The sequence below is a fragment of the Manacus vitellinus genome, unplaced genomic scaffold (genome assembly GCF_001715985.3).
Source record: "Manacus vitellinus isolate BGI_N305 unplaced genomic scaffold, ASM171598v3 scaffold_8_pilon, whole genome shotgun sequence".
Classification (NCBI taxonomy): domain Eukaryota; kingdom Metazoa; phylum Chordata; class Aves; order Passeriformes; family Pipridae; genus Manacus; species Manacus vitellinus.
The window spans coordinates 8,226,559-8,247,419 of record NW_021940864.1 but is presented as its reverse complement, the minus strand read 5'-3'; the positions used below and the strand labels follow the sequence as shown (position 1 = coordinate 8,247,419).

Sequence of the window (20,861 nt, the reverse complement as noted above, 5' to 3'; positions counted from 1 at the left end):
TCCAATTATGAATGTTGATGGGAACAAAGACTGTAATTCGTGTAAATAGATTCCCCCTCCTCTCTCCCTGTCTCTGCAGCAAGATACTGAGCAACTTGAAAATGCATAAAATAAAATCCCCCAAGGACTAAAACTCCACTCCAAAATTCCCACTTTTTACTACAAAACTAATGCATTCTGCTAGTGGTGACCACTGTACTGGTGAACTTTCATTTCTAGTAAATCAAGAAACTTTTAAAGTAAACCAGAATAAAAGAGTACTATTAATTAAAAAGCCGGGTGGGGGGGAAGAAAAAAATCCATATAAAAATGTGATACCACTTATTATTGAAACATCTTTTTTTTACTTGGGAGAAACTCTGAGGACACAATCCATTCCAAGAATCAGTTGTTACAACTCTAATCACCTTAGACTAACACTTAGTCAAATTTAAGCATGTAAGTATGATCAGAACAAAGAATTTTAAATGGAGATTCTTAGATACGTATTGCAGAAAGCACTGGGAGAATTTTGAATCATAATGGTTTGGGTTGGAAGGGACCTTCTAAGGCCACAAAGTCAAACCCCTCCTGCAATGAGAAGGGACATCTTCAACTGGATCAGGTTGCTTAGAGCTACGTCCAAACCGATCTTGAATACTTCCAGGGACGGGACATCCACAGCTCTGAGCAATCTGTTCCAGTGTTTCACCACCCTCAGTGTAAAAAACTTTCTTATAACTAGCCTAAATCTACCCTTTTTTACTTAAAAAACATTACCCCTTGTCCTATATATAGACCAAGGAAAAGTGAAGCTGCATAGCAGAAAATTTACAAATCTTGAGTTATTGCAGCCAACATATTTTTCAGGGAATAGTCTTGTTTTATAATCTAGATCATAATCACAGAGAGAAAATAATCACTTCTTAACAAGATAAAGATAGGACTTTAACAGCAGCACAGGTAACAGGTTAGTTTAATAAATAGGATGGTGCAAAACCATAGAGTGCTATATAAGTAATGATCAATGTTTAAAATCAATGCTCTTGCAAACTGAAGCCAATGCAAAGGGGCTAGCACCAGGGTAAGGTGATCCGGTTGATGTATTTTGGATCTGCTGAAATAAATCCATTTATAGGAGCATTTGCAGGATGACTAAGTTAAAAGAGCACTGCAACAGTCAGGCCTGGCTAAGGGAACGCCTCCTCCTACTGTCAATATTTCAAACTGATAAAGAGCTGACTGAGTGCAATCAGTGCTGTGATGAATAAAAGAAAGCTTGGGACCATTAACATTAATGGGACTTGTGTGACTAAATGCTCATATATTGTTCTGAAAATTCACCTGATAGACCAAGGGAATTTTTTTGCTTACGCTTCCCCTTTTTCCTGCAGATTACATATGACCAGTTTAAAAATATATTGCAACATAGTAAAAAACATCTAAAATAACTTCATATTATTAATATCCCATGAGTCAAACAAAAAGAAATGAAAGAATGACAGAGCTCACTCTGGCTACTTGGAAAACTTGAGAAAATAGAAATGCCAGCTTTATAAGCACAGATAAAATTGGCTGATCTAATATCTTCAGGCAGAGTGCCTTAGCCTTGGGGCACGATGACAAAGACTCTAGCACCTGCCATCTACAATGCATACTAGGGAATGGTTAATACACTGGCAGTCTGTGAAACCTGGTTGAACTCTTGTGGGAAGACAGAAATTCAGATCAGCAAGTATAGTCCTAAGACCATATATATCCAGGATATGACCTGGTTCAATAGTTTTAATTCGAAATGTGGTAATTTGTTTTTCTTATCATCAGTATTAAAGACCTATCATACAAGCAGTGCTGTACCATAGGCAGATGATATCTTTTATCTCAATCCCCTCCTGAAATCTAAAAAACACCATGTCTTTCAATGGGGGTCCAAGGGAACACATTTAGAGTTAGGGTTGTTCAGGAGAACATTTCATATTAGTATATATTTATAGCATAACTGGGCAACATTTTGTCCATTATTAGTATTTTGTCCATATAGCTATTTAATACAAAAAGTTTCAAAAAAGAATCTGATACAAGATTTACAGTTGAGTTAAACACCAGTCTGAAGTCACTGCTATAAGATAAATATTTAAAGCTTTTATACTGTGTTTTAGATTTGGCACAGTACTCCAAACTAAGGTGCAATAGCATAGAGAGAAGATGTTGAGCAGGACAAAAAATTCTCCTGATGGGGAAAGAGACCTCTGTCTGGCATGTTCCCCAGTCACAGAGGGAGAAAAAAAAAAGAACAGACAAAAGACAAGTAAATGTCATTTATGACTTCAAGGCTTATCACAGTTCCAAGGAATTTAACTTTTTTTTTCCACAGAGGAGAAAAAATCCCCATAATTTTATCCAACATAAAATTAGCTGTCCCAGCACTGAGTCATTTTTATTTTTAGTTCTTAGCCATGCCAGGGATTATATTTATTTTAGTACCTACATTATTTTAAAAGCAAATGCTATATTGGAATATGCTTCTATCATTAGAGATATCTTCCATCATTTAGAAATAAAAAATTCACATGTGTATATCTGCTCCTTCACTCTGAACACCTCAGTCCTAAAATGGGATCATGATAAGGCTTAAGGTAAAATTTTCAAGCCTCCCGATCAGTCCCAACCTCTACTCACCATCTCATTTATTCTTTGACCAACAGACTGAAAAAAACAGTGTATGTGACAAAACAACAATGCTGGGATTAAGCCAACCATAGTACTGACTACTTGCATAATTAAATCCATTAGTAATATGAAACAAGAAAAAATATGGAATGCTGACAGAAGAATTTTGAAATTACAAACAAAGAATGGTTCTTAAAACCGAAATAGAGTAAATATGAAAAAATAAAATGCCTTTTCAGTAGACAAAGAAAGAAAAAACAAATTATTTCAAAATAACTATTTACAGGCCTTTACAGATAATGAAATCACAAAATGTGGTGACTGGAAAGAACATTGCTGTGTTTAATTATCAGTTCTACTGTATCATCAACTTCTTCATGAACACAGCTAAAAACACCAAGTTCCAGCCATTTTAGCACTGGCTGGCAGAGACAGCAGCCTACAAAAACCTGCCACCTTCCACCTGTGACTAGCAAGGAGATTATGACACTGCTTGTCAGGAATGCACCTGGTCACAACAACCCTCACCTTCATGATCTTAAGCAAGAACAAGTTGCAATATTTTAGCTTACATACCAAAAACAAAAATGGGGGAAAAAAGGAATAAAAAAATTGAGAAGGCAGCAGCTTTATTTACACTCTGCCACAAACACATTATCTCACTGGCTCTGCTCACTACATGGGCTCTCCATAGAATATTAGGTCAAATGTAAGGTCCCAATATTAATCTTCATGGCCATCCATGGAGGTGGCTCAAGATATCTCAAGAGTGCCCTTTTCATTATGTTGGTGACCTCTCTCAACAACTGCTGTTAGTTTCAAGGCTCACCAGAGCAAGACTGAACTGCCTTTGAGAGAAGGATAGAGGCCCTGGAACTCATTAGAGGAGCAGATCAAAAATGACCACAAATTTCACATCTTCCTAAAGACAGTTTAAACCCGTATCTAGTCAGGCTTTCCAAAGTCATACATTAAAACAAAAGAGAGGAGGCAAAAAAAAAAAAAAGAGAAGAATGTTAAGCCAGAGGTAAAAAAGAAGTAGGTAAATGAGGAGTGAGAAAAAAACAATGAGAACAACTTGTTTTGGAAGATATTCAAGGTACCACCGGCAAATTACGATTAAGATCCAATATTTCAATTATCATTCTTACCTAACACAGTGATATGAATATTGGTTAAAAAAATTGCACTAAATGCACACATTGGTTAAAAGAAAGAATAAGAATTTCAGATTTTTTCCATCCACAAATGGAAGAAGTTTGCAACTCTGAATTCACAGTATAAGACAGAATGAAGTAAACAACCCATGAACTAAACCTTCCTCCCAAAAATGTCCAATATTAGTAGCAAATTAAAAAAAAATTAAAATGCCAGACTTTTCCCACTAAGTAAAACTGATCCCAAAAGGACCATCTGCTAGATATTAAAAAAAATAAAATCAGGTTGCTGATCTAAAATTAGTTAAAATTGAAAAAACTCCATGGGTTGTAAAAAAAATCTGTTTCCAATTTCTAAGGAAGATTTTGAAGTCAAATCTTTCGGATTTTCAATTTTTTTTTTTACTTTGCTTGCAAGATCTTAATACAATTCTAAATTCTGTATATTTTAAAACCAAATAAACTGTAGTAAAATCCAGTATAGTTAAGGCCAGTCTAGGCAGCAATAGTTGGTGATTACCAGATCAAAGGCCTTACTTAAATCAATAAAGATAGCTCCTGTACATTGATTACCATCCAATACCATAAAAATATAATTGCTTACCTTGAGAGGAGCAGTACAAGTGAAACGAAAAGACCGTAATAGGTCAATAATTATTTAAATTAAACTTACATCTTCCTTCATCCGATGGACCAACCCTAGCACATACCGAAATGGTGGTGATTTACCAGTTTAAACAGACATATTAAGATGTCAGCAAAGGGCTTAGCTGTAATTGGGTCAGCAATTTTAAGCAGTCAAGGTTCCAGGTTGTCAGCGTCTCCATTTATGCTCCCAATTAATCTTAAGATATTATGGATCTTAAGTCAGTAGGCACAGATCTAACTACTTTCAGTCAAATCTCATTTTGGGTATATACAGAGATAGAGTATAGTTACTTTTTGAGATCTTTCTACAGTACAGTATATAATTCTCTAGAATAGCTTTTAATTAAAAAAAAAAAAGTCATGCAACAATTTGCTATCAAGATCAATAAATTCTTCACTAATTTAGGATATAACATTTCTGTCACTGTATTAAATGGTCCTTATACCAGAGCAATACTACTTGGCAGGTTTGTGTTTTCATTCTAATGGTTATGCTAACAAAGCTGCTTTCTGAATTCTCAGTTACTATACTGCACGATAACTTTGCAGTTATTTGAAGTTAAAATTCTGTCCATCTACATTTTCCACTTTCTACTAGGGATGGTCTATCAAGTCAAGCACATTTCATGGAAAGTATGAACCTATTGAGGAAAAGATAGAGATCCCATAAGTGCATTCTCATGTAATTCTGTAGAAGGATCTTAAAAAAAATAAATAATTTTTCAATTATTTGTGTTCATAGTTGAAAAATATAGCAATGTATAGCCCCAAAAACCAAGGAAGTGGATTACACTTTACAAGTCAAAATAACAAGAAAGATAGAAGCAATATTTAATTAAATGTATGTTTTACTCTTAAGTTCAATCTTTTTTTAATAATATACATTTACTGAAAAAAGATATTAGCACATAATGTGTGAGAAAGCATGTCATTCTAGTGTCAACAGTATTGCGTGGTGTTTTCTATGACAAAGCTCACTATAATCTCTGGAAACTCTGTACATATATAAAATAACTAAAAAGGATTTAGCCAAATTAAAATGTTTCAACTTCAACATGGTGCATAATTTGTTTCTAAAACATACTTTCGTAAGTAAAAGAAAAAGAAAATCTTTTCTAACCATATTTTCTTCTTGCCAAATACTTTTTCATTAATAATTTGATCAATTGATTTACATCACTCTCGTAATCTTAAATAACAAAAGGATTTAAGGTTTTTTGTTCCTTCTTTCCATGTATCAGAGACGTGAATTTGTTAGAGTGTGATTATCCCAAGGTAAAAAAAAAAAGTAGAAGTCTAAATTTATCAACGTCATGAAGTAGCTCTTTGCAGGATGGTTAGGTAGAGGATGGTAGTGAAATTCTCAAAGAAAAATCACATTTGCATGGAGACTTTGCGTCTTCGAAATGTAGGGGCTAAGAAGGCTTTTGTGTGAAATTGGTCCTGGACACCAAATTTTGATGGTTTGCTAAACACTAGAAAGGCCTTTTTAACTTTCTACTACTTTGTGATAGGCAATATGAAAAAAAAGAAGACAACACCATGAAGAACACAGAAGGAAGACAATCAAAGGCATTATAATGGTAAAACCATGAAAGAAAAAGAATGGGCGGAAGGGGAAAAAGCAAGAAACAATTCATGGATAGTGCCAAAACTGGGGGGAAAAAAATGAAAAAGTAAAAGAAATTTTAAAAAAACCCAACCCAAACCAACCAATCGACCAACCAAAAAACAACCAAAAAAACCCAGAAAAAAACAGGGTGGGGAGGGGTAAATAGAAAATCAGGAGAACCTATAACCACTACTAAGAACTCTCCTTACAAACCCAACTGAAAACACATGTTGCTGTAAACACACAGTATAACAGAAAAGCATTCACTCCACCCTTCACATACAGATGTTCATCTAATGCAGCAATGTCTCTTATAGTTCAGATCAGAAAGAGATTTCATGAATATTAAAGATTTCTACCCATTGACATCTGTATTCATCAGCAATGTTCCAAATGATGGATATGTCTGGGATTCTCCTATGACACTGGAATTTTTCTTTTAATTACTGTTCAGAATAACTATTTAGGCCATACTAAGTCTATAAAAGTAAACACACAAAATTTAGGAAATGCAAAACCAAAATTGTCCACAAAAAATTAACGCATACCCAAATAGAGAATGAATAATGATATAGTCTACAATTATACAAACACACATTTCCCATAAGATATCTGCCTCAAGGATTTTATGATGTTCAGCAACTAAAACAGAATTCATGTAGCAAATAAGGATTTTGTGCACAGAAGCCTGTCTTTTTTGATGTAGTGCTCTGTGGATGTTTAATGAAAGAGGAAGGGGGTATGAAAGTGAACGACTAGCACAGTTCAATGTCACTCTGGAGAAATCTGTCCTGACCTCTGCCACAAAATTCTTATTCAATATGAGGTAAATCACTTAAGTCAAACTTTTCAGAGTTATCCACTCTTCATTCTCTTTAGTGCTTGCATTTACACAACTCCACGGAGATCTGTGAAAGTGTTAAGTGGTCCTAATTGAAAAGGGGTTGGCGGTATGAACTACTCTGAAAACCCAGGTCCCACCTATGTAAAACCAAGCACTCAAAATTAGCATTCACTCCTCTTTTTTCTTTACCCAAGGTCCCTATTCATAAAATGAAACTAGTACTGTAAATGTTGTACTAGTGAATATCAATGATTACTAAGTATTCAGGTACTTCAGTGAAAATAGAACAGGAAAAAAGAAAATCTGCATATTCTGTGATATACTTAAGAATACATAAGTACAGTCAGACAGACATAAAGCCATATAGGCAACAGAAAGAATTTTTAAAAGGCAACAGCTGGTCCATACCATACACAGAACCTATGGAAAGACAGTTTTAATCAACTGGTTACATGTCATCATAACACATAAATACAACACAGTTCAATTAAGTTCATGCTGCTTATTTTAACTCCATTTCCAGAGCTCTAGGTGCTTAATTTTGCAAACTTAATTTTTTCTATATGTATTAGTGCAGACAGTTGGGTTTTTTTCCTCTAAATTACCAGAGTCTAATCCTGAATGATAGTTTTTCCATAATGGAATTATTCAGTCTATGATCTGATTGATTTTAGACCTTAAATACTGAATCTTAACACACGTAAATTTTTAATCCTTTAATTTCTCTATTCTGCCCGTAATTGATAAGGACAGTCGTACTTAGACAAGGTCTTAATTTAATCACCCTGAAAATCAATTAGAAGGTGAAAAGCTTCCTTATGTTATTATTATGAAAATTTCTTGATCAAATTCACAATGCAATCATAATCAATGCATGACACCTCACACACTTTAGTCAATACATAATTCAGTATTTACATCTTCACCCTTTAAAAACAATATGGGAAGGAATTTGTATCTTAAAAGTAGAAATAATTTAAAGGCTCAGTATTAGTCAAACACAATGTCTGAAGCCATTGGACTAAATAACCCATTATAAAAATGATGTAAATAAGGGCCAAACGTACCAGAAAGCATTAATTTCACTTCAAGTATCTCTCCAGTCCAGTGGCAAATATCTCTTTGCTGCAACCTTGCTGAAAACTCTCCATAGAATCAGAAGGAAAATTCTGGCCCACTATTAAGCAAGAGAGGTGAATTAGTCACCAACAATGGTGAAAAGGCAGAAGTTCTCAACACTTTCTTCACCCCTCTCTTTACCAGCACCGTTGGATCCTAGGCCTTGGGAATAAAAATCAAGCTTGATGCAAACACAGACCCACTGTCAGTAAAGGAAGAATTTGTATGTGAACAGGAGCTTGGCCTCTACAAATCAATGGGACTTGATAATATCCACTTGAGGGTGTTATGAGAGCTTGTTGACATTGCTGCGAGGCCAGTCTCCATAATCTTGGAGAAGTCGTGGAGATCAGGGGACATCCCAGAAGACTGGAAAAAGGCTAATGTCACTCCCATCTACGAGAAGGGTTTAAAGGATGATCCAGGAAATTATAGGCCCATCCCTCTTTATTCCCTGGGAAAGTTACAGAGTGAATCTTCCTGCGGGCTGCCACAAGTCAAGATGAAGCACATGACTGGGGAAAGCCAGCATGGATTCACCAAAGGCAAACTGTGTGTGACAAACCTGACTGCATTCTACAACAAAGAAACCTCCTTGGTGGATGTGAGGTAAGCAGTGGACATTGCCTACCTCAATTTCACCAAGGCTTTCCATACAGCTGGCCACTGCCAGCTGTTCTCTCCTCAGAGAGAACCTGATGCACGATGGTCTGTGTGGCTGGTCTGGGGAACTGGTTGTCAGGCAGCACCCAGAGGGGAATGGTAACTGGCAACCTGTTACAGTGAGGTCACCCAGAGACCAATATTGAGCCTAAAGCTGTTTAGTATCTTCATAAGTGATCTAGATGATGGGATCAAGTGTGCCCTGATGAGATGTGATGACGCCAAACTGAGAGAAGTGGACACTTTGGAAGGGAGAGCCACCTTGCAGGAAGACACGGATAGACTGGAAGGATGGGCTAACAAGAACCTTATGAAGTTGGACAAAGACAAATATAAGGTCTTGGGAAAATATAAGGTCTTGCACTTGGGAAAATGTAAAACAGGAGTGCAGCACAGGCTGGGATCTACCCTGCTGGGGAAAAGGACCTGGGGATCTTGTGGACAAGCAGCTCAATATGAACGGAGAGCATGCTGCTGTGGCAAACGAAGCAAGCAGGATGCTGCATCACCAAAGACATCACCAGGAGAGATGTCACTATCCCACTCTACTCAGTGCTTCTCAGGCCACACCTGGAACACTATGTTCAGATTTGGTTCCCACTGTGCAAAAAAAGATGTGGACAGGCTGGAGAGGGGCCAGAGAAGGGCCACAAAGATGATAAAAGTACTGGGAAGCCTGCCATGTGTGGAAAGGCTGAGGGAAAAAGGTTTGTTCAGCCTTGAGAAAAGAAGGCTCAAGGGAGACATTATCACCATGTCCCAGTATTTAAAGAGTGGCTACAAGGAAGATGGAGACTCCCTTTCTACAGAGTTACATAGAAAAGATGCGTGTTAATGGGTTCAAGTTACTCCTGGGGAGATTCCAGTTGGATGCAAGATGAAAAATTTTTACAATGAGAACAACCAGCCATTGGAATAATGTTCCCAGGAAGTTGTGGATTCCCCAGCTCTGGACACTTTTAGAATTCGACTGGACAGGGTGCTGGGTCATCTTGTCTAGACAATGCTTTTGCCAAGAAAGGTTGGACCTGATGATCCTTGAGGGCTCTTTCAAACCTGGTATTCTCACCTCCAAAAGGTGAACATCCATTGAACTACTCTTTTCTACGTTCAAACCTGTTTCAAATTCTTTCTTTGATCAAATTCTTTCTTTGATTCTTTAGGGATTATTTCAGCCCTTACTTTAACTGAAGTGAAATAAGCCTCCATTTAACACAGAGTATACAAGCATCAAGAGATGCTTGGTACCTTCCACTGCCTCCTTTTTCTTTTTTTTTAATTAAATAAACATCATGCATTTGTGTAGCTTCTACTTCCAACTTTTTCTTTATGTTTGTAATTTTCAGTACTATCCAACCTCCCTCGCAACAAGTCCCTCCATCCTGCATCTTTTCTTAGAGGTAAACAAGCACAGAGAAAATCCCAGAAGATGTCATGTCTGAAGCAAAACACAGCACTTCCATAACTGTTTCTTCTGCTAATTCTTAGGCTGGTCACCTACTGAGAAAATGCCCACTACATTCCAAAATACTGAATCATGTTTACATAAAATTAATGAAAGCCTAACTAGAGTTGTGACAAAAGGGGAAAAACTGCTGTTCTTCAGTACAGAGTACAGGTCATGTGGTGTGTTTGTGATAATCAACAGACCCAGTTCTGTAACTAGTTTTGCACAGACAGCTGAAACTATGCTCTAGTCTAGGAAAGGGCCTTTCCACTGGCAGCTTGATATAACAATGGGAAAGCTCTTACAACTTCCACAGCTGGGACTACTATGTGCTCCAAAAGTTTCCATGCACAAGCAAAAAAACCCTGGTTTTAACTGTTTTTAACCACGCAGTGCAGAATGTCACACAATGCTGGCAAAAATCTACTCTGGCACTAATGCTAAGAAGATTTTTTAAAAAAATTGCAATCGTGTGTCAAAGTTTATACTGCATAGTTGATCTATTAAAGGCAAGATGTAAATATGAAAAATGATACACAAGGTGAGATTCTTTTTTTTTTTCCTCCTCTGTAGTGACTACACTAAAAAAAGAAAAAGTAGCTATGTGTACTGATAGAAAGTATGTCAGTGCCTAAAAAAATCAGCTCATCTTGGTGAAAATATCACCCCTGTAACACTGGCAAGGTCAGCATCAGCTTGGCTTATTTGTTGCCTAAGTCCCTGTTGTGCATGTTCAAAAATGTTTTAAGTTGTTTTGTTCATAAAGCAGCAGAGTTCACTTTGTTGTGCTGGATCACTACTTTTTCTCTATATGCAGCTCCTCTCTCTCTCCCTATCTTTAGGCTTCCTGGGATTCAAAAGGAAGAAAGGAAGGAATGTGTTTTTCAAGATGAAACTGTGAATTCATTTTTAAGTACTAAGATAAAATTCTACCTAAAATCTCTGTGCAAACAGTTCTCAGGCAGAAAAAAGGATGGTTCTCCTTCTTACTGAAGCCAGCCACTTGACGTTGATATAGATTTTTATCTTCCTTTCACAGAAGATGAAGATGTGGGTTCAAATCATTCTTTTGTGAAGACAAGAGGAGAAAATGTAATAAGTTGGCATAAAAATTAAAAGAATTTCTAAGGACAAGTCCTGTGGCAACAATCTAGCCAGAAAGGACACAACAAAATGCAAGTACTCCAAGAGTTTTTTAGCATATGAGTTAATATAAAAGTCTGAAAAACGATTGGCATTATTAAAAGTTCCCTAACACACAAAGTGTGTTCTTCAAGACCGCAAAACAAATGTGCTCTCTTTCTTTCTCTCTCAGTATTCAAAAGCTTGGTGTAAGAATTTCCTTTGTAATAGTTTTTCCCTCAGAAAATCTTGTTTACTTTCTTCAGTTCAAAGTAATGAAACAAAAAAATGCTGATTCTTAAAAAGCTATGACTGGAAAAAATGCCAGCAGGGAGACAAAGAATACATAAAGCCAAACTAAGCAAAAAGGTCAGATTTCTGTCCTCCTCTTCCAGTTCTCTCCATCTTTTTAGTGTAAAGCTGAAGCAAACAAATTTAACAGCATTTGCTGTAAAGTTGTGTCTATAGATTAGGGAATTCTTATCAACAGGTTGGAGAAATAGGTGGACCACAGGTGGACTATAAAATTGAGCAAAAAAGTGGCTTAACAGCAGGACTCCTAGGCTTGTGATAAGTGGCACAAAGCCCATTGGGCAGCATTTACAACAAACTTCTACTGGGACCAAATCTGTTTAACAGTTTTATTCATTAAAATGGATCCCAGGCAATGGGATGGAGTGTGCTATCAAAAAGTTTGGAGGCAATAAAAAAAAAAAAAAAAAGAGGGCTGCAGTGGATACACTGCAACAGAGAGGTCTTAACAGGCTGGAGAAATGGGCTGACAGAAACCTTGTGAAATCCAGCAAATGCAATGCAAGTCCTACAGTGCAGTTTTGGGTACTCTGGCATTAAAAACAAACAAACAAACAAAAACAACCACAAAAAAACCCCAAACAAAACAAAAAAAATAAAACACACGAAAACAAAAACCCCAAAATAAAACAAAACAAAAACAAAACAAACAAATAAAACACTAAAACGCATCAAAACAGAAAACCCCAAATGAACAAAAACCAAACCAAACAAAAACCAAAACAAACAAAAACTCTAAACAAACTAAACAAACAAATGAAAAACCCAAATACCCAAAACCAACAAAAAATGTACTTGCAGACTGGAATGAGTCCAGTGGAGGGGCACCAAGATAGTCAGAGGGCCAAAGTACACAACATATGAGAAGAGGTTGAGACAACAAGGTTTGTTCAGTCTTAAGCATGGAAGGATGGAGGAAGTTATTGTCTTTTTTAATTACCACAGAGAAAGATACAATGAAGATGGAGCCACAGTTTCTTAGAGCTCTATTGTGACAAAGAAAAAAAGGCAATGGACATAGGTTCAAATGCAGAAAATTTTGTAGAGATATAAGGGGGGAAAGTTAACCAAAAGTCTGGTCAGACTGGAAACTGGAACATTCTTGGAAATATACTTGACTACATATGGAGAGAAAACTCAAACAAAGGTCTAAACAGGTCTAGCAAGAGATTGGACTAGATGATTTCTCTTCAATCCTAAATTATTACATTTATTCTGATTATTGAGTAAAATTAATTTCTTACCATCTCAAATCATTAGTCATAAAAAGAAATGCTGAAAAATATCTAGAGGAGAAAAAATAAAATAGAAGCAAAACTTTTTCAACTCATATAACCTTCCCTCTCTTTATAGAAAATTTTCAATCAGAAAAAAAAAGGCAGCTCTTTCCTCCTAGAAGTTATTTGGTGAAACGAACATCTTTCCTAGTTTCATTGGGTTAGTGTGAGTTTATAATAGGATATATGTTTGGAAAACATTCTTAGAGGTCACAGAATCAATCCACTTACTCCAAAGGAGAATCAATTTTACCCAGGTTATTCCTGACAAATGCTCATCCAACTATTCTTTAAAATCTGCATTGTCAGAGCTTTTTTTTTTTTTCTCACAAAATGAATTCTTTTGCTCAACTAACCTGAATCTTTTAGGAAAAAACTCTTCTGGGAATACAGTCTACAATCTATTTTGCTGTATTTTCAGCTTATTATGACTGCATTGCTGCTTTACTTTCAGTAGACATGAAAAGTTGATTCCCTTCATTTAAGTTACACATTTTTATATATTTTAACACCATCATTGTGTTTCATTTTAGTCTTTGTTTTTCTAAACCACTCCATTTTTTTGGCTTTCCCTCTTACGTTGTTTTAAGACCTTTAATCGTGTTAATTTTCTTGGTATTCAGTCATAATGTATTCCATAAATTTCTGTTAGGATGCTAGAAAAGGTGTGTTTATTTGGCTCCATACACTAATAAAAATATCTGCACCTTCAACTATCAAATGTTTGCTCAAGATTACATGGAGTGGAATTCGTTTTACATTACTGCAAAGACAGTTCACTGGGATGAAGAGCTATGGGGAGATGCAACACTGAATGACCACAGTCCTTCTCAGCACTTCTGCTCAGAACAAATGTAAACGATGCTTGTGCAGTGTTCCATGGCAAACTCATTAAGAAACATCGTTACTGGAAAGATTCCCCACTCTGAGAAATGTCTGTGTATCTGAGCCAGAAGTTGGCAGTAAAAACACTAGCAGAAATATATATTTTTTTTTAAATACACATTTTTAAGACCACTTTATGACACTAAAAATGTCACTGTAAAAAAGTTCTGCTTGTAATGTTTAATATATTAACATCTTACCTCATACAGTTATTTTCTAATTATTACAGAGCTGATACACATCATGAGGAGGTTAGCAAAGATTACGTAGTCCAGGCAAGACCTACTTCTTTTTAAGTGCAGTGTCGTATTTCAGAAAACTTGGATTCAAAGCAAGGCTGAGAACAAAAAGTTTCTTCAGAGTGGACTGCATTTGGATCAATAGTACATGAATAATTTTCTTTTTAAACAAGGGGTATCCAAGAGGAATGACATTAAAATATTAATAGCTAATTCAATGATTTTTAAAATATCACAAAGAATTTTTTTATCCACCTGACAAAATTAATTATTTTATCACTAAATAAGTAAAGGCCACCCTTCTCACATGGATGTTTAACTAGAACTCCTGACATCAAGCTCAAACTGCATTTGAAACAATGAATAAAGCATGCTTGGAGAATTTGTTTTGCTCCATTTCATAGAAAGAATACGCATATTGCTTACAAAATCCTCTACAATGAATTGTCAACTTATGTTCAATGTTATATTTTAAAAGCAGTCTTATTTTGAGAGGCTGGGAGGAATGTCCCCTTCTACACAGCCATCTTGCTACTCTGCAGTTTCTTTCTTTTGTGGCGAGTCACTCTTTGAGCAGTGGGCAGTTCATGCAGTCCCCTCTGGATGCATCAAGTTTCTCCCCATGGAGCCCAGCTCTATCTCCATAGCATGGAGTCAAGGAGCTTTCTCATTCATCCATGTGTCCAACTGATTGCAATTTCTATCCTTTCTAACTGTAATATGCCCTATCCCATCAGCTCTGCTACAGACTTTCTGCCTGGCAATGGGCAACAGGAAAGATTCCAATAAGTGATTTGTGTAATGTGTGACTGTACTTTAGACAACTATATCCTGAAACTCCCAGATCAGATGTCATTGATTGTCAAGGAAATTCAAGGTTCAATTTTCAATCAGTTGCTCTTTGGGCCCACAGGTTCCTTTCTAAAACAATCAGTAGTTTGGCATCTATTTGCTTAATAAAACTTCAAAACTAAATTTCCCTTTATCCTGCTTAGGAGCTTTATCCAGTCTACTTGCTCTCGAAAATACTATTGACAGGATTTTCTACAAAGTTTAAACAGTGACACTCCTATCTGAAGGCACAGTATCCACCACCATACTCAGTAGGGTGCTTATGTGCTTTCTCAGGGAGTCCTGTTTTCAAATAAAAATGTCATCCCTGACTCTCTGTAAAAAACAATTAAAGATGCTTAATCCTCAGGAGATATTTCTAAACTACAAATCCGGAACAGACAGTAGCGCCTCAAATTAGAACCAAACTTGATCTTAAGCAGGACTTGTTTACACAGATCAAAATCCTTAAATCAGTTTTTATTTCATCCATTCAGGCACCTCAAGTCCTAACCCAAGGGGCAAAATGTTCTCATAAATATATCTCTGGCTTGTTATTGATATTGACACCCACACACATTTCAGCAGTTCAGCATGCTATTTCCCATGGATTCTATTCAACTGCCTTGAAGGATCTCACTTATAAGCCTTGGTACTCCTCTCCTATAAAGTACACATAGACATTTTGTTCTGCTTTCCTGCAGAACAAAATATTCTCACCTATTTGTTAGTGGTGAAAGCCAGGTTTACATGCCATCATGCTCATTATCTTTAGGCTTTTTTTGGACCTAGTCATTAGAGTCAGTCATTAAAGAGATAATACAAGTATAATTTGAATTTTAAAAGATATTCAAACACTCAACTGTTTATAGTTCTTTGAACTCCAAGTTTGCCTATCTACACCCTGTATAAAATAGATAGTAGCTCTTTTGACAACTAGAGAACCAGAAAGACAAACACAACAGTGTTGCTGGAGCATTCTGACTCCAGATTGACATCCACATCACATAAGTTGTACCAATAAAAGCAAATCACACAAAATAAATAATCTGTAAAATCCTCTAGCCATTTCTAGAGGACCTTTTAAGTATAAAGTCCTGCATTAAGTAGAACCTGAACTTCAGCTCCCCCTATGTTAAATCAGAATCATGCACTTTGCTATGTCACGGGGAAGATATGAATATAAACACCTGAATACCCCAATCTTCATAGTGATGGGAGATGGATAAGTTCCTTAGCTAAAACAAGAACACTAACACTTCCTTGCCTTGGAGTATTTTGATAGATATAATGAATGTTGTTGTATCTAAGAACGCCAAGGGATATGAATAAGTATTAAAAATCAAGTCTGCATCATTTGGGAAATGATATTACAGATGCCTAAAACACTTCTTCACAGTTTGAAGAGCTGAGAAGTTGCATAAGGACAGTTCTAGCAGAAAAAATCCTCTTTTTTACCTGATTTTCTCTCATCTAATGTGTACTCAGAGCACATCTTCCTGTGCAGCTGGAGGCTTTGTTACAGACAGAAGGACACTGCTTAGTGTAGCCAGTGTTTATTGACTAACTTTTTTTTCTAAAGATGAATTTGGAAAATTTCCCAGATAATACATCTGCCCCTATTACTTGCACCTTGGAGTGTAAGACCAGCTAGGGAGGTAGTGAGGACAACTGCATTTATTAGCAATGAATAAACTGATCAATCTTTTTCTGGATTAACAGTGGGAGTTCCCAGACACACCGAGAAGTATCTGTCTGCTGACTGACATATACAAGCTGGCACACTTTTGTGTCAAAAATGTACACAGCTGCACGCACACTAAAGCTGTTCCATCCATAAAGCACAATTGCCAACTGCTTGTCTTCAGACATTGGTTATAAGAGAGGGTCTCAACAACAAAACTGAAGAGTGCAGTTACAAAATATTTTTCATTCCCTTAAGTGTCTTTCTAAACTCTCTTGGACTTGCCATCATTTTCTGTAAGAAGGACAGATGATCTACTAATAAAACCCCAGATTAATACTTCTCAAAAACTTCATTGAGTTGCCAAACCAGAATTACAGATTTTTATGTACCAAACACAGACTGATTTAACCTCATTCTCAGTCATTACTAGCAGATGTCTGGACAAATTTTCTAGTGTGTTTTAGTTCTAGGTTGTCTCCAAATACTCTGATTAATAGCTGGTAGAAAAGAAAGAACACAATCCAAAGCTATGATAAGTTATATTTATCCGTACAGTCATCAGCCATCAGGTGCCAGCATGGAGGGAGCTTTATTTTAACATCTTTTCCCAACCTGTCTGTCCAAACTCTCTCAGATCACCCCAGTCATCACAACTTTATTCAAGGCATCAGTCTCAGCTCATGGAGCACAACCAAACCCTAGACTGAATCAACCCCTGGGTAGATTGGTGTTGGGCTTGCTTGGTTACAAATAGACAGGTACGTTAACAATCCCAATTATAACACTGTCTTCCCCCACACTCTGATGAGAAGTATGAAATTCAATGATACTCATCATTCTTTACCTGTCTGATTAAACTATTTAACTATACTGCAGTGATTGGAGCTCCAGTGAGAAAAACTGCAGCTCACAATTCCTTTGGTGTTTAGATCATCACAACAGAAGAAACATACTAGAGGTTTTTTTGCTAAATATACAATAAAGGATGCAAACTGATGTCAGGAAAACCATCGAGCAATTTGGATGAGGAAAGGAGCCCAACAGCTGTTCCTACAGATTCCCACACAGAGACAGGTTTTGCCAGTCAACACAGCGTCAATATTTAACTAACACATTATCACTTGTTATTATTATTTGACAAGTAAGCACCTAGCCAGAAAAAAAAAACTGAAGTCATCTTCAACTTTGTTTTTTTAAGTCAGATACACTGAGTGATCATAGAGAGGCAAGAAGTTGATTTCTATTTTAAACAAAACCTGAACTTTCACACCCATACTTGCAAGTATCGAGATATCTGTGCACAAATATTTCTGCCAGAATTACCTGTGGTGACCCCGAAGACAAGGGCATGTCAGTTAAGTGCTCTTCAAATCTTCAGCGTTCTTTTGTGTGTCAACAATGCTGCATGGTTTTTGCAGTCCTTATTTCTCTCAACAAACAAGCACCAAGTTAAGTTGTGTCACTGCATGGTGTGGCCTTAGCACCAAGCTAATGCTTGCTCTTAAGGTTGCCTAGATTCATTTTGGATTTCCCCCTGCTGCTGTCAGTCTCTTAAACACTCACACTTCATGAATGCCTACGCATTACTTCATTTACAGACGTCTACAACATCTCAAACAGTCAATCAAGTTAATTTTTTTCAAAAAACATACAATCTATGTCTTTGCTTTATCCCAGAAGAAAAGACATCAGCAAATGATGAGAATTACAGAACACAGACGTGATGACCCATTGTGGGTCATCACAACAGGACATAAATCTGCTTTAATATGAAAAACTCCCAGTTCCAAAATAAGTAACTAATAAAAAAAATTAAAAAAAAAATACCCAAAGGTCCAGAAACAGCGGAATTCTGTCAGATTGACAGGATGTTTTCTTTCCTTGACAAAAAAAAAAAAACCAAAACACCAAGATCACAACACAAATGTTCTGAATATGAAAGACAGACCTTTTTGAGTGCTTATGCAACCTCAGGAATCGTCAGAAAGATACCAAATAAAACACACCTTAGCATTCACAGCAAACTAATTAAAAAGTTTTTATCCCAGAAGAATAAATAAAATCTATCTTATGTTTACAACTCAGAAATGAGTCAAATATGCAGCTAGAGTCACTGTCATGTACATCTCTCTGTCCAAACAGAAAGAAATACAAATCTCACACATCCAATGTTTTTTCAACAGGTTTTTTACCTGCGAATCAAAATAGTCCGTATATCACTAACTGTCACATTAAATTAATAAATTAAAACCTATATATTTTAAAATAAAAATTATATAGGACATGATAATAAATGGTAAAACAAATGCAGAGTACAATTAGTACATTTGTAAGTAAACTCATTTACCTGTAAAGTAAGTATTGGTGGGGAGAGTGGAACTAGCAAATCTGTAATACCCATTTCCGGGGAAACGGACCCCTTTCATTACTTCTGTGCTAAATGTAGCCAAAGATGAATCCATCCTTTCCACTTGGTAGATGGGAGAAGGCCCATTAAGCTCTTCAGGTTCATTCCAATATATCTTTACCATTGTGCTGTTTATTCCTTCAACACGAGGGGCATTAAGTTTTCTTGGAGCTGTGGATAAATAAAAATTGTCTAGGTATTTTTATCCATAATACCTGGGAAACTAATAATTGCACATGACATAATTTTTGCAAAATGTCCTGCTTCAGTTTCTGTTCATCTTAAGAATAAACACAAATATCCAAAAAAGCTTAATTAGAGGAGAAAATAAAAAACAAGAAACATGTTTAATCTTCATAAAAACTTAGTTTTAATTGCACAAGAAATACACTTTGTTTATTCAAGCTTTGGATAAATGTTTCTACTCTTATATCCAAAATATTTTTTCCTGATCTTTAAGAATATTAATTGGCATCTTCATAAAAAGTATATTTGTATTCCTTCCTTGATCAGCCTCTCATTCCATACTCACTGTAAGTATGTATCTGTATGAACTTCACAACGGATGTGAGGGAAAAACCAAAAAAGAATCTGAATAGTTAATTAACTGTTGTTACATCTCAGCATGGCACATGACAACATGAGTCTTTTGTCAGTGGACTTATCCTCACAAAAAGGAGCAGAACAGTTATTTGTCTAAATACTGAAGGCTCATCATATTGTTCTCCTCATTATATGCACACCAGACATTAGCATGTATTCAGATAATAATTATTCAGTTCAAGAAAATGATCCTCTCTAACTTTTCTTCACCAATACTGGTGCACAATAAGATGCCATACAAGATTGTTTCCATGAAGGTATTAACATAAAACTATCTTATGTTATTAGGATGATCCTCCTACCATTAAGTTCAATACTTTGATAGTCTTTTGAAAATTCTGATAGCATTAGTAACTCTATAGTTGAGTTATTAACAAAACATATTCCATTTTTTTGTAAAATACTGTACAGTAAGCCACTGGAGGGCAGCATGACCTGTTTGGATAATGGCTCAATGGCCATACAGGTGGGAAAGAAATGGACCACCACTGAAACATCTCTGGAGAAGTACAAGAACATTCTACTATGTACAGAATCTATATACATCTTATCTTGCCTTTTTTCTTCCCCTTCTTTCCCTGATAAAGAAAAGGATTTAACAACAGAAACTTCATTTGTACCCAGGAAGCGAAACACAATGACAACTTGTAAAAATTACTTGTTCCCATAATGACACAGTAAAGAGCAATAAACGCCTTTCAAGAACAATAAAACCCGAATTAAAATATGGGCCTTCAAAATCTGACATATTACTTCACAGCCCAGCATTGTACATAGCATGAGTTCTTTAGAGAAAGGAGAGATTGCTCCATTTAAAATGAATTAATAACATCCTTTTAAATATTCGCTCATTTCCAAGATGATTAACATATTTTTCATTTTTCTTATTTGCTGGTAGCATATTACTTCTTTCTTTTTCTTTGTCCCCCACGCCCCATAACTTGATAAATATTCTTCTTGGAGGATGCAAGGAGTGGGGGAACTGGGAAACTGCCAATGGCACTATGTGCTGTAAATTCCTGCTTAGGTATCATTTATGACTTCACAATCTAATTAGTATCTCACACGATGGTAGAAATTTACAATGTCAAAATTGAAGTAATGCAGCGTGAGGTCATAAGCTTTCCTGAATAAGAAGGGCATAGCATTAATGAATTGTGGTATTAATGCACAAGTTTAAATAGAAAACATGCCTTAACAATCAAAACTTCACCTTTGAGGGAACTAGCATACGTCAGCATTTTAAATGAGAACTGAAGAGGTTGAGCCCTCCAGTTCAGATTACTGATGGCAAAACAGAAACGCTAAAATTCATTATTTTTAAAATGCATCCAGCTGACTATCACTCATGACAATAAC

General features: G+C 36.1%; 1 protein-coding gene across 1 annotated transcript in view; it reads right to left on the bottom strand.

The window, feature by feature from the left end:
• The window catches only part of USH2A (usherin), a 378,483-nt gene that overhangs the window by 260,193 nt on the left and 97,429 nt on the right, over positions 1-20,861 (bottom strand). Inside the window, exon 20 of the mRNA XM_018085136.2 lies at positions 18,840-19,070. Coding sequence (XP_017940625.2) covers positions 18,840-19,070 — 231 coding nt within the window. The remainder of the gene's footprint in view (positions 1-18,839; positions 19,071-20,861) is intronic.